The sequence below is a fragment of the Mustela erminea genome, chromosome 16, assembly GCF_009829155.1.
Source record: "Mustela erminea isolate mMusErm1 chromosome 16, mMusErm1.Pri, whole genome shotgun sequence".
NCBI classification, from domain to species: Eukaryota; Metazoa; Chordata; class Mammalia; order Carnivora; family Mustelidae; genus Mustela; species Mustela erminea.
In genome coordinates, this window is record NC_045629.1 from 11,535,086 (window position 1) to 11,548,043 (window position 12,958).

At 37.7% G+C, this 12,958-nt stretch overlaps 1 protein-coding gene across 2 annotated transcripts in view; it reads left to right on the forward strand.

Annotated features, from left to right (window-relative positions):
* The window catches only part of SDCBP (syndecan binding protein), a 38,146-nt gene that overhangs the window by 22,088 nt on the left and 3,100 nt on the right, over positions 1–12,958 (forward strand). The window contains exons 3-6 of one of the 2 annotated variants that reach the window (XM_032316927.1): positions 2,765–2,843; positions 3,975–4,084; positions 10,087–10,248; positions 12,029–12,204. In XM_032316927.1, coding sequence (XP_032172818.1) covers positions 2,765–2,843; positions 3,975–4,084; positions 10,087–10,248; positions 12,029–12,204 — 527 coding nt within the window. The remainder of the gene's footprint in view (positions 1–2,764; positions 2,844–3,974; positions 4,085–10,086; positions 10,249–12,028; positions 12,205–12,958) is intronic. The other variant, XM_032316928.1, reaches the window with a different exon arrangement.

Consider the following 12,958-nt stretch of genomic DNA (forward strand, 5'->3'; position numbering starts at 1 on the left):
AATCTTAAGCAGACTATATACACTGAGTGCAGAGCAGGACTCGGGGCTCGATTTCATAACCCTGAGGTCATGTGCAACCTGAGATGAAAGCGAATCAGGCACTTACTTAACCCACTGCGTTATCCAGGTGCCTCACTACATTCTGTTTTTTTGATTTTTTTTTTTTTAATATTTTATTTATTTATTTGACAGCAAGGGAGGGAACACAAGCAAGGGGAGTGGGGTGGGGAGAAGCAGGCTTCCCGCTGAGCAGGGAGCCTGATGGGGCTCGTTCGCAGGACCCTAGGATCATGACTGGAGCCGAAGGCAGATGCTTAATGACTGAGCCACCAGGCGTCCTACATTCTATTTTTTAAAGCAGTTTTAGGTTCATAGCAAAATTGAATGGAAGGCACAGACTTTGCATCCTAATTGCCCCTCCCCCAACATATACACACAGTACATCCTCCTCCACTCTTAGTAGTCTCACCTGAGTGGTGCATTTGTTACTTCGGATTAACATACATTAACATGTTATTACCACTCAAAGTCGATAGTTGACATTAGGGTTCACTCTTGGTGTTACATACTTGGTGTTGTTTTGACAAATGTGTAATGACATATAGACACCATTGTAGTACTGTATAGAATGTAGTATCATATAGAAGTCTATTACAGAATAGTGCCCTAAAATTTCTTGTCTATTTTGCCCTCCCTCTTTACTCATCTCTGGCAACCACTGATCTTTTTACTCTCTCTCTAGTTTGCCTTTTCCAAAATGTCATACATTTGGAATCATACTATATTCAGGCTTTTCAGATCGGTTTCTTTCACTTAATAATTATACATAGAAGTTTCCTCCATGTCTTTTCATGGCTTTATATTTATTTCCTTGGAGTGAAATTTTTTTTTTTTTTTTTTTCCTTAGAGATTATCCAAGAAGTAATCTACTGCCTCCTAGCTCCTTTTAGTTGATATTTGGTGAAAGAACTTTGAAAATTCAGTGTACTTTGAGTTTGTAAACTATTATTTAAAAAATTACAGAGATTTTCATTGCATTTTATTTCAATTTAGAGTGTGACAAATTGTAAAACAATAAATACTTAAGTATGATGTAATACCAAGCATATCAGAACATTTAAAATCCAATGAGGGAAGTAGAATCCAATGCATTTATAGGCTTGCTTACTTAAATTAAGCATACAACACTCCAAGCATGTTTGGGACTACTTTTGTCATTAATTTCAGGGCTAGGCTAAGGTGTAAGTATAAACTTCATTATGTGATCCACATATTTCCAATTAAGTAAAAAGTGATAATAGAGATTGGCCATACAACCAATCTTGTCTCTAAATGATAATGGCTATTTTAGAAAGTCAGATATATCCGTATAGGAAAAAGGATTTTGTCCTGGAATACTTACTATGACAAAGGCTATGAAGGCAGCGTGAGGGGAGTTCCTGACATACTTGAACATGAGTAGCATTTTTATTTTTTTTAAAGATTTTATTTATTTATTTGATAGAGATCACACCAAGTAGAGAGGCAGGCAGAGAGAGGGAAAAGCAGGCTCCTCGCTGAGCTGAGAGCCCTATGAGGGGCTCGATCCCAGGACCCTGAGACCACGACCTGGGCCGAAGGCAGAGGCTTTACCCACTGAGCTACCCAGGCGCCTCATGAGTAGCATTTTGTTAAATATACATTGCAAGATGATTTTGAGAAATTTGTTCAAAAGTTACAAATTACATTATTTTTATCATTCTTTTATGTCAGTGATAAGGTATTTTTCCTACTTAGTAATTTTTTTTACTTAGTATAGTGTATTCCCTTCTTTTAGTTGCTAAAATGAAGATGAGTATTATTTCAGTAGGATATGCTACAATGGCAAAATATTAGCAGCTTAGCAGGTACTTAAATTTTAGGTGTTTTTTATGTGTTTTATGTGACTTGTATGAATATAGTAGAGCTTTTTCCTTTTGCAAATAAAATACTATTAGACTAGTTAATAAAAATAATGAAAAATGTAAGATGTGCAGTCATATTTCACAATGCATTTTGAAAATACTGATTTATTAATTTGTAACAGCACTATGAAATACTGGCTATATGGGACTTAGTCAAATTTTATGTCCATAGTGTTAAAATATTTAGAATATGAAATGTACTTTAGATTTGCAGATTTTCTTTGAAAAACATATTGAAGTGTTTAAAATTAAACTGTTGTTTAAATTAAAAAAAAATTTTTTTACTTATTTATTTTAGAGAAAGAGCAAGTTCAAGCAGTTGGGGGGAAGGAGCAGAGAGAGAGAGGGAGAAAGAAAACTTCAGGCAGACTCTGCCCTGAGCAGGAACAGATACAGGACTGGATCTCAGACCCTGAGATAGGACCTCTGCTGAAATCAGGAGTCATTTGCTCAACTGACTGAGCCACCCTGATGCCTCAGAATTAAGTGTTACTGAATAAGACTTCAGTGTTTAAGTTTCTTTTTAGAAGTAATAAACTTGGGCGCCTGGGTGGCTCAGTGAATTGGGCCTCTGCCTTCAGCTCGGGTCATGATCTCAGGGTCCTAGGCTATAGCCCTACATTGGGCTCTCTGCTCAGTGGGGAGCCTGCTTCCCCTTCTCTCTCCCTGTTTGCCTCTCTGTCCACTTGTGATCTCTGGCTATCAGATAAATAAATAAAATCTTTAAAAAAAAAAGTACTAAACTTAACTTACAAATCATATAAGACTTTTAAGTAAGTATATATATAGCATTGTTAGAATTTTCTTCTTTTCTTTTTCAGGCTCAAACTGCCTTTTCTGCAAACCCTGGCAACCCAGCAATTTTGTCTGAAGCTTCTGCTCCCATCTCTCAAGATGGAAGTAGGTTTATACTTTGGGTTCATTCTTGAACTGAAAATATTTAAGTCTTCTTTTACTGAAATAGGGAATCCACGGTTTTTTTAACTTGAAGCATAAAATATGTGGTTAAAAGTTCTAGTAATAAATAGAAAAAAATGTTTACTTAAAAAAAACCCTTTAATCAAGAAAGTGAACTATGAATATGAAGATAAGTTTTATAACTTAATCAGAATTAAGTAAATCAGTTAAATACCAACCCTCCTAAATTCCTAACTTATGACTGATTGATTTATGAAGAAACCGTGTATGTGAACTGTGCCCCATGCTACTACTCTTGAACTTCTGAACTGTCCTCCATCATTGGGGGTGGGGGTGGGTTTTAACGTTTCCAACCACCTCCTTTGGGGGAGCTTCCCAAATTCGGGAATCTTTATTAGGTCTCCATATACTTCTGGTTCCTTTTCCTTCTAAGTTTATAGGGATTTAGGACAGAGCCCCTAAATAATATGACTTAAGATAAAAAAAAGCATTAAATAGGGTTTTATAGCCAGATATAACTATTGGTAACATTCTTTTAGAAAATTCATTTTAAGTGACAAATCATGTAAAAAAGAACATTTGGAAATACTACATAATTGCGCTACTAAGTTAAGTACTGTTAATATTTAAATATACTGTTTCTAAGATTTCATTGGAGTGTGGTTAACTTTTCTTAAAATGGTAAGATACTAAATATAAATGCACTTTCACAAGCCTTCATTTTTTTTATTGTAGTTCAGAGGAATCATTTCATAGCAGCATTTATTAAATGAGTTGTAAAGTTGCTGACTTGACAGTAAACATTTTAGTCTGATCTGAGGTAGAGAATCAGTGGTATGCTTATGAAATTCTTAATCAAAATAGGTTTATTTTAGGAAAAAAGAAAGGCAAGATAATTTATTTGGAAGAATTATTTCCATCTTGACTATTTAAACTTTCAGTATTTCCTGTTTCTAATTACCATTACAGAGATAAGGAGATGATTTTCCAAATTGCTTATTTAGATTCATTCTAGCTTTTATAAAATACATGTAATTTTTTAACACAAATAGAAACCCATAATAACAACAGTGTTCATTTTAAATATTCTAATTTTTAATTCATTCATATTAGATCTGTATCCTAAATTGTATCCGGAGCTCTCCCAGTACATGGGCCTGAGTTTAAATGAAGAAGAAATCCGTGCAAATATGGCCGTGGTCCCTGGAGCACCAGTTCAGGGGGTACGTATACTGTACTTAATTTTGAATTGTATAAAATCATATTTTAGACATAGACAAAAGCTCTCCTCTTCATGAGCAACTCACAGATTTATAACTTTAGCATTGCTCTCTCTTTCTAATTTTAGACTGCCTTCTGGATATCACTTCTTAATGATTTACTTTCTTTTAACCTTTTGCCACTCTTCTAATTTATTAGGAGTTAAAGATTTATTATGACTAGTCCATTCTCCTTAGTCTTCTGCATTTAGTCAGTTACTGAGACCTAGTGATTCTGTCCTCCCCATGTTTCTTGTATTCACTTTATCCATTCCAGTCCTACTGTAACCCTCTTCTGGATTTCTGTACTTACAACCTAGATTATCACAGTCATCTCTTAAATTTTCTCTAGTAACTTCTTAATGGCAAACAGTACTAAGCTACTGCTAAGTTAATCTTTCTGAAGTATAGGTCTGTCATATCTTTTTTTTTGCTCATAATCTTTTAACATTCCAAAGTCTAAAGCTTCCTATAAAAGACCCCCAAATTCTAGGCTTTAAAATATAATGTATCCCTTAACAGCCTCCTTGTTGGAAGGCCATGACATTTTATAGTACTTATTATAAATATAATGAAAACATGAAGGTCAGGTTCAATAGCTATCTCTTTGCCATAACCCCGGTGCTTAATACAGTACCTAGTATTACTTACCAAATATTATTGAAAACTTGCTTTTATTAGTCAGGGCCCATTTGGTAGACAGTAGGTATGTCAACAGAAATAATTTAAGAAATTAGGCAAAAAGGTTGAAGAATTAAAAAACGCAGGCATGGAAGACAGATGTAATTGCAGAAAGTTGCTGCTCCTTCTAGGACTGGAGTGACATAGGGAAGAATTTAGAGTTTTTAGAACCTAAAAGCTTGGGGGAAGGGCCCCTTGGAGCTGGGCTTCATCACACCTTAGAGGAGTAGACACTGCTGTCAGTACTGGTACCTCTGAGAGGTTGCAAGCAAGGCTGGTTCTGGAAGTGTGGTAGTAAAAGCTGGAGAATGGAATCAACTGCTTCCATCAGGGTTAAGGGTGAGGCCCAGGCAGAGCTGATAGGGTCTGGAAACAAAGAGGAAAGAACAAGGCAGTTGTCCTCCTCCAGCCTTCCAGCCTCCTGTGCTGGATGCTAACCAGAAATCTGACAAAGGTATATGTAAATTGCACATATCTTCTGCACAAGCCCCATCATCACCCCGTACAGTCTAGGTGGGTTTGGAGCTGACAAAAAGTAGCTTAATACACAGCACTGCCTACTCTTTTGACTACTCTATATCCACACAGTTTTTAAGTTCAAATGACAGCAATAACTGCATAGTTTCCCTTTAAAAGATGGAATTCTTGGGACACTTGGGTGGCTCAGTCAGTTAAGCTGCTGCCTTCAGCTTAGGTCATGATCCCAGGGTCCTCGGATCGAGTCCTACATCCGGCTCTTTGCTCAGCAGGGAGCCTGCTTCTCTCTCTGACTCTGCCTGCTTGTGCTCTCTCTCTCTTTCTGAGAAATAAATAAATAAATAATCTTAAAAAAAAAAAAAGATGCAATTCTTGGTAAAATTTAGGTTTCTGCCCACTTTCTGTTAATGGGGACCCTATGATAACCATTTTAAGCTTTGCTGGTCACACATGGTTTCTGTTGCATATTCTTGTTTTTGTTTCTTTTGTTTGCTTATATTGTTTTAGAAATATAGAAGTAATTTTTAACTCAGGGGTATACAAAACTAAGCCAATTACCTCTGCTGTAATGGAGTAGTCCTACCCTTATGCCAAGATGTGGCAGTGCCAGTTACCATAGCCGTCTCTGGGCAGTGGCCTGTGGTATCAGTTACTGTGCAATATTAATTACCCCTTAGTATTCACATTCCCAGCTGAATATTTTTGATGTAAAGACAAAGTATAAAGTTGACTGCTATAAAAAATTCATGTATTTACAGCAAAGGAGGTATGGAGGAACAAAAAAATTGTTATTTACAGAAAATTTACAGGTACAATCAAAGAAGGAAGTTATGGCTACTGGGATTCTTATTTTGGTAACTGTTCAGGAGGCTGTAGTTAGTATTATGACTCCCTTTGTCTATTACACATTTTTTTTTCCCCTAAACATATAATGTTTTTTTATCCCCAGGGGTACAGGTCTGTGAATGGCCAGGTTTACATACTTCACAGCACTCACCATAGTACATACCCTCCCCAGTGTTATTATACATTCTTTATCCCATTTGCCCTCAAGACCACCTTGAGCTGGTCTTTTCTTAATACCTCGTGGGGCACCTGGGTGGCTCAGTGGGTTAAAGCCTCTGCCTTCAGCTCAGGTTATGATCCCAGAGTCCTGGGATCGAGCCCCGCATCGGGCTCTCCGCTCAGCGGGGAGCCTGCTTCCTCCTCTCTCTCTCTGCCTGCCTCTCTGCCTAGTTGTGATTTCTCTCTGTCTAATAAATAAAAAAAAAAAAAAGAAAGAATAATTAATACCTCGTGGGGTGACCTAAACCATTTTGAAGTATCATTATCTCCTTCTTAAGCATCTTGCTTTTTCTCTAGTTTTTGTTACTGGTTCTATTAACTGTTTCCATGTAGTGAATTTTTCATTTCACCTACTGTATTTTTCTTCTCTAGATGTTTCATCTGGCTTTAAGTCCTTGAGCATACTGCACAAATTTATAGTAACTGTTTTAAAATCCCAGTTTGCTAATTTTCTGATCTGTTATTTCTGAATTTTTGTTAATTGATTTTTCTCTTTATTGTAGATTACATTTTCCTGTTTGTTCGCATGCCACCAATTCTTTTTAAATCAGTTGGGACACTGAATTTTACATTTTTAGGTGCTGGATTATGTCTTTAAAGAGTGTCAGCACTTGTTCTGGCAAGGAGTTAAGTTACATGTACATCAGTTTGGTCCTTCCGAGGCTTGATTTTACACGTCGTTAGGGTAGGTCTGAAGCTGCCTTTATTGTAGGGTTATCGTACCCCCATTACTCAAGATGGGTGTCCCCTTGGGTTCTCTGCTGAAGGCCCTGGGTGTTCAGTGAGCACACCGCTTTTGCTGATAGGACCTTGGATATCTCCCAACCCTGTGTGATCTGCAGGAAGGTTCAGCTTATAGCTTCCTGCATGTACTTTGCCTGGCCTCTGGAGCTTTACCTCACAGATACAGAGATTAGTATTTAGCAGAGGGTTCCAGGAGACCTGTACATAGATTTCTGGAGCTTTTTCTCTGTATAGCTTAGCTCTCTTTTTTATGGGACTCATCCCTGAAAATTCTTGCTGTTTTACGTGCTGCTTCAGCCTTTCTGATTTTTGTCTCCTCAGCTTAGAAGAGCACAGTGCTTTGCTTGAGATTTGTACTTCTGTGTTCTAGTCCAGATAGTGGTCTGGGTAGAAGGCCAGGTGATGAAAGGGCTCACCTCACGTTTCTTTTCTGTCAGGGATTACTGCCCTACCTTGCCCAATACCCAATGTTCAAAAATTTTTGCCTTCTATTTTTCCAAATTTTTAGTTATTTATAGCAGGAGGGTAGGCCTGGCTCTATTACAACTATAAGCAGAAGTCTGTTGCTGTTTTTAATTAATTTTACTGTTGAACATGGAAGACCTTAAGGGCACCTCAGAGAACCTCCAGGATTCCAAATATAGTCTAGAATCCATTATCTAGTAGCGACCCAGTTTCTTCTTGGTAACTAGAATTAATCACACTAGCCTGTTCAGTAATCTCCTCTTGCCTATTCAATGGCATATAAAATCCAAAACATTCAGTTGATGATCTTCTAATTCAGGGGAAGCATGTTTCCCAGTGGAGTCCTTCCTCCCTCTTAAATAAGACCTTCACACTCCTGTCGGGACAGGATGCAAAAGTTTTGTGTGTGTTTACATATAACAGTGAGAGGAACCATTCCCATGGCCACACCTTGGTTGATACCTTTTATTTGGGCCTTGGAAGAAACTGCATCATGTATTTCATTGCTCAATCAAAGCATATATTTTTATCCTTTAAGGTAAAACCCCTTTCATTGTGTTGTCTTCCGCGGCACCGTGAATGAGTAGAGATGACAATTAGTAGCTTAAGAACCGACACATTCCCGGCACTGTGCCAGATGCGGTAGATACTGTAGTGAACCACAGCAGTGCCCCCTTCCCCAGGACACACACTAGTGAAAGTCATATTGTAGACAAATAATAAACCAGTGCTTATGACATGAATCAAGTGGAAGAAGAGTAAGTGAATAAAATGCTAGGGCTATATTTCGACATAGGGAGCATATATGTTCTCCCTGAGGGGTTGACATATGAATAGAGAACTGAGTGAAACGAGGGAATAAGGCATGTGAATGTCCAGTGGGAAAACATTCTGTACAGTATAGACAGAACCTGAAGGCTTTCAGGCAGAAATGAACTTAGTGGACTTGAGACTAGATGTGTGTGACTAGCAGAGGAAACAAGGCAGGACATGGCAGTAGATGGCATTGGAGTGGTAGTGGGGACCAGGTGCTCTCTGGCCTTGTAAACCATGGTGTAAGGAATTGGGATAGAGTGGTCTGATCATAATGATTTCCTTCCTTCCTTCCTTTCTTTCTTTCTTTCTTTTCTTTTCTTTTTTAATAGATTTCTGTGCTTGCTCTGTGGAGAATCAGGAAGATGATCTAGGTTATTTTAGTAGCCTTTGCCAGAAATAGTTGCATGGGGAAAAGGGACAGTGGTAATGTGGTGCTGGTCATAAGGAAGAACACCTAGTAAGTCAGGTACTTAAAAATACTGCTGGAAAAAATATTTTCCAAAAGTAAAACCCACTCCAAAGCCCCCTCAACACTTTGTTCTGTATTCCACCTAAACTAAATAATTCATTTGCTAAATAAAGTTTTTCTGTTTCTATCCCATTACCTGTTTTTCCTCTGTTTCTTATAGCTGTAGTCATTTCTATTTTGAACTTTGTAATCTCACAAGTAATACTTTCTGGCATTGCGTTCTGATTTCTAGTGTAATTGTGTGTGTACATTATTCCTGTTAGACTATCAGCTTTAGAATATGCTATCATAATGAATTCTGAACAAAAATTTGCCGTCTCTAGTGATTATGTAGTTGAGGTTCCTCTTTCCCTATTATTGCTGCTTTGAGCATCACAGTTCTTAGGTAGGTCAGAGGTTTTTTTGACAGATTCCCGTGAAGAAGTCTTTGATTAGCTCTTCCCTCACTATCTTTTTGGTTGAGAAAAGAGGTTCACTTAAAAAAGCAGTTTTGATTAAGAAAACTTGAGAAAATTGAAAAATTGGCAGCATGGTACCTGCCATGCTTCCCTCATATAGCTGTTCTTGGTCAGTCTGGTTTGTGCATATAATTGGTTTAATCCATACATGTTCATTACAGAGAACGAGAAATGTGTTATCCTGTCTTGTGTGTGTCAGCACTCATGTAAACATGCAGTTTTAATTCTCACAGTGGCACTGTGAGGTAAGAAGGTTCCTCCTTTAAAGAAATGCTGAAAGTCAGTAGATGGCTAATAAAGATCAGACCACATATAAAAGAACCCTCTGGAAAATGTTGTGTGAGTTTCAGAAGTTTGATAAGGCCTTTAAGCTCAAGGATAATACATTTGAGTGGAGATAAGCCAAAGTATACAGGAAGCAAATACTAGTGAATTCAGAAGGTAAGTCATTGAATCTATTGGAGGTGATAAATTTCCTTAAGAATTAGTAAATAAGGGGCGTCTGGGTGGCTTAGATTGTTGAGCACCTGCTGCTTTCCCCCTGCTTCTGCCTCTCTTCCCTCCCTGCTTCTGCCTCTCTCCCCTCCCTACTTATGCTCTCTCTCTCAGATGAATAAATAAAATCTTTAAAAAAAAAAAAGAATGAATAAAAACTAGGGTCCTTTTTGGGTAAATCAGACTTTATCTGAGGCTAACAGTATGCAGATTACTTTTTGGGAAACCACAACTGAGTATATTTGAGTTAATTAAAATGTTTCTAAGTATTGACACATTGTGTGTGTTTTTATTAGCAGTTGGTGGCAAGACCTTCTAGTATGAACTATATGGTGGCTCCTGTAACTGGTAATGATGTTGGAATTCGTAGAGCAGAAATTAAGCAAGGGATTCGTGAAGTCATTTTGTGTAAGGATCAAGATGGAAAAATTGGGCTCAGGCTTAAATCAATAGATAATGTAAGTGTTTTTCATTCTATTTCAGTTTGTCCAAATAGCTTGGATATTAAGTGATCACTGTTAGAATAATTTACAGTGAGAATGTTCATGAATTACAATACTGAATTTATAATCAAGATCATTTTAAATCTGCTAACTTAAAATTTTCTACTTGGAGATGCCTTATTGTGAAGAGGCAGGTTGGTACTTCATTACCTTTAATGAATTTTTTTTTGAGTCTTCTGGAATAAAGTTCACTGGGCTTCATGTATTATAACATAGTTTCTACAAGTAAAATTATGGTATTCAAATAGGGCATCGTATATGATGTTAAGAGACTGACCAGTGAGAATTGGTGTCCATTAATGGTGTGTATTTTTAAATTAAATAATGATCATTTAACTTGTGAAGTGGGTTTGCAGGTTTATTATTTCCATCCTTCATTTTGATTTAATGGGTCATTTTTTTTTTTTGAGTAAAAGTGATTTTCTAATTAGGGCAGCTGTTCCTTTACCTTTGTAATTACTCTCCCTCTTAACCTCACCATACTGAAGAAATTAAATAGGGTTATTCTCCTAGGAGGCATTTAGGATTGTTAGGGATGTGCTGAGTCTTTATCCTGATTTGTGGTTTTTAGGTATTACCTCTTGGATTCCTTATTCATCTTAAGTCTTGTTAGCTCAGTGTGTCCAGCTTTTTCACACAGAAAATGACAGTGAGTATCCCATACTGGTAAATAGCTGAGGCTGATCTTAGCAGGAAGCCCCAACCCAGACTGCCTACCCAGAGAGCTGAGGGCATCAGTGGTCCTGACTTTACCGCTCTCCCTTCCTTTTCAGTGAGTAATATATGCTGCCCATCTGCCAGGATTTCTCCTTTGCTCCATCCTTTGTCTTAAAAGACAAGACACTCTTCATAGGCCCCTATCTCCAGTGCAGTTACCTCTGCAGTGGATTTCTCCATTTGGCCAAGACTCAATTGCTCTGACCATTTTACATGGTGCCTTCTGGTTTTCAGTACTTCCCTAAAGTAAACTGTAAGACATAGGACATGTCTGACCCAACCTAGGAGGATAGAAAGGGTCCAACTTTGTAGATGCTTTCATATTTTACCAACTTTACTCTTTATACTTTTACATTTTCTTCAACATCTGAGATTGGGAGTTTATAGAAGGATAAATATCCACATGGATTTAGTTCTTCGTTGACTGAACTTGAGTTTTCTATATTTCATAGTGGATTCCTTCTCAGTACAAGTGGTATTGAATGTACCCACATTTTTAGGCTGTTAAATAAACTCTAGTCTTATTTATCTAATTTAGCAAATGGGTTAAGGAGTCCTTCAGTTGTAAGGAGATTTATGACCTTACACTAAATTGTCATTTTTTAAACTAAAAGAAGTCATGAAATTTCTAACCGTAGACTCACTTTCCCTCTAAACAAAAACCATGTGGTAGTACCTCTTTTGTATTCTACCAGACTTATAGAAGCTTACATTTATTATGGCAACCCTACTTTATTTTCCTTAGACTTTTTATTCCAAGACGGAGGGGATGATTAAGGTTGGTCAGGTGGGTGGTGGGTCATGATTTGAGGTTGGAATTACTAGTGAGGTATTACATTTTTGCCTGAGTTCTTGGGGTCACTGTCTTGATAAAATTTTCAGTTTCCTTTTTGGGAGTAACAACATATATTTATGTAGTTTCTCTCTCTCTTTACTAGAGTAGATTCCTAACTTTACAGCATTTTTAAACAATATCATAACAGTGGTAAGTGACCAGTGTTATTTTATTATTCTCTAGGGCATATTTGTTCAGCTGGTCCAGGCAAATTCTCCAGCCTCATTGGTTGGTCTGAGATTTGGGGACCAAGTACTCCAGATCAATGGGGAAAACTGTGCAGGCTGGAGCTCTGATAAAGCACACAAGGTACTCAAACAGGCTTTTGGAGAGAAGATTACTATGACTGTTCGTGACAGGTAAGTTGACGAGACAGTTCAAATGGAGATTTAAGACTCGTTTTCCATTTTCTTGGGCTTTTAAAATTCTGTGGATAAATACTTTGATGCAGAAGATTATCACCTTACTGATCAGCCTTATAATCTGTCAATTTGTGTGTTGCAAATTCTTCTTACATACTTTACTTTTTAAAGATTTTATTTATTTATTTGACAGAGATCACAAGTAGGCAGAGAGAAGTAGACAGAGAGTAGGGAGAGAGGGAGAGAGGAGGAGGAAGCAGGCTCCCTGCAGAGCAGAGAGCCCGATGTGGGGCTTGGTCCAGGACCCCAGGATCATGATCTGAGCCGAAGGCAGAGGCTTTAAGCCACTGAGCCACCCAGGCACCCCATAGTTTTTGTGGTTTGTGTGTGTGTGTGTGTGTTTGCATTCTGGTTTTGTGTAGATCTTATTTCAGAGCTTACAAAATTCATCCTCTAAGACGTTACTTTGTCTCTCTAGATCATAAAAAACGAATCTTGGAAAAGTTAGCAGAATGGTATCTCTGGCCTTGCTTCCCAGTTTGCTGCTTAAACATCCGGCATAGGATGGACACATACAGTGCCAGGGTTCCTGCACAACTCCCAAGTGGTATAGGAGTTCTAAAAACCAAATCTGGCTTTTTTGGGTGACTATAGTCTCTCTACTTGTCAAAGTGGGAAGATAGAATATTTTATTTAGCAGTCAGTTTATAACCTAAACATTTAGGTGCATGAAATAAGGGCCTTTATTTTC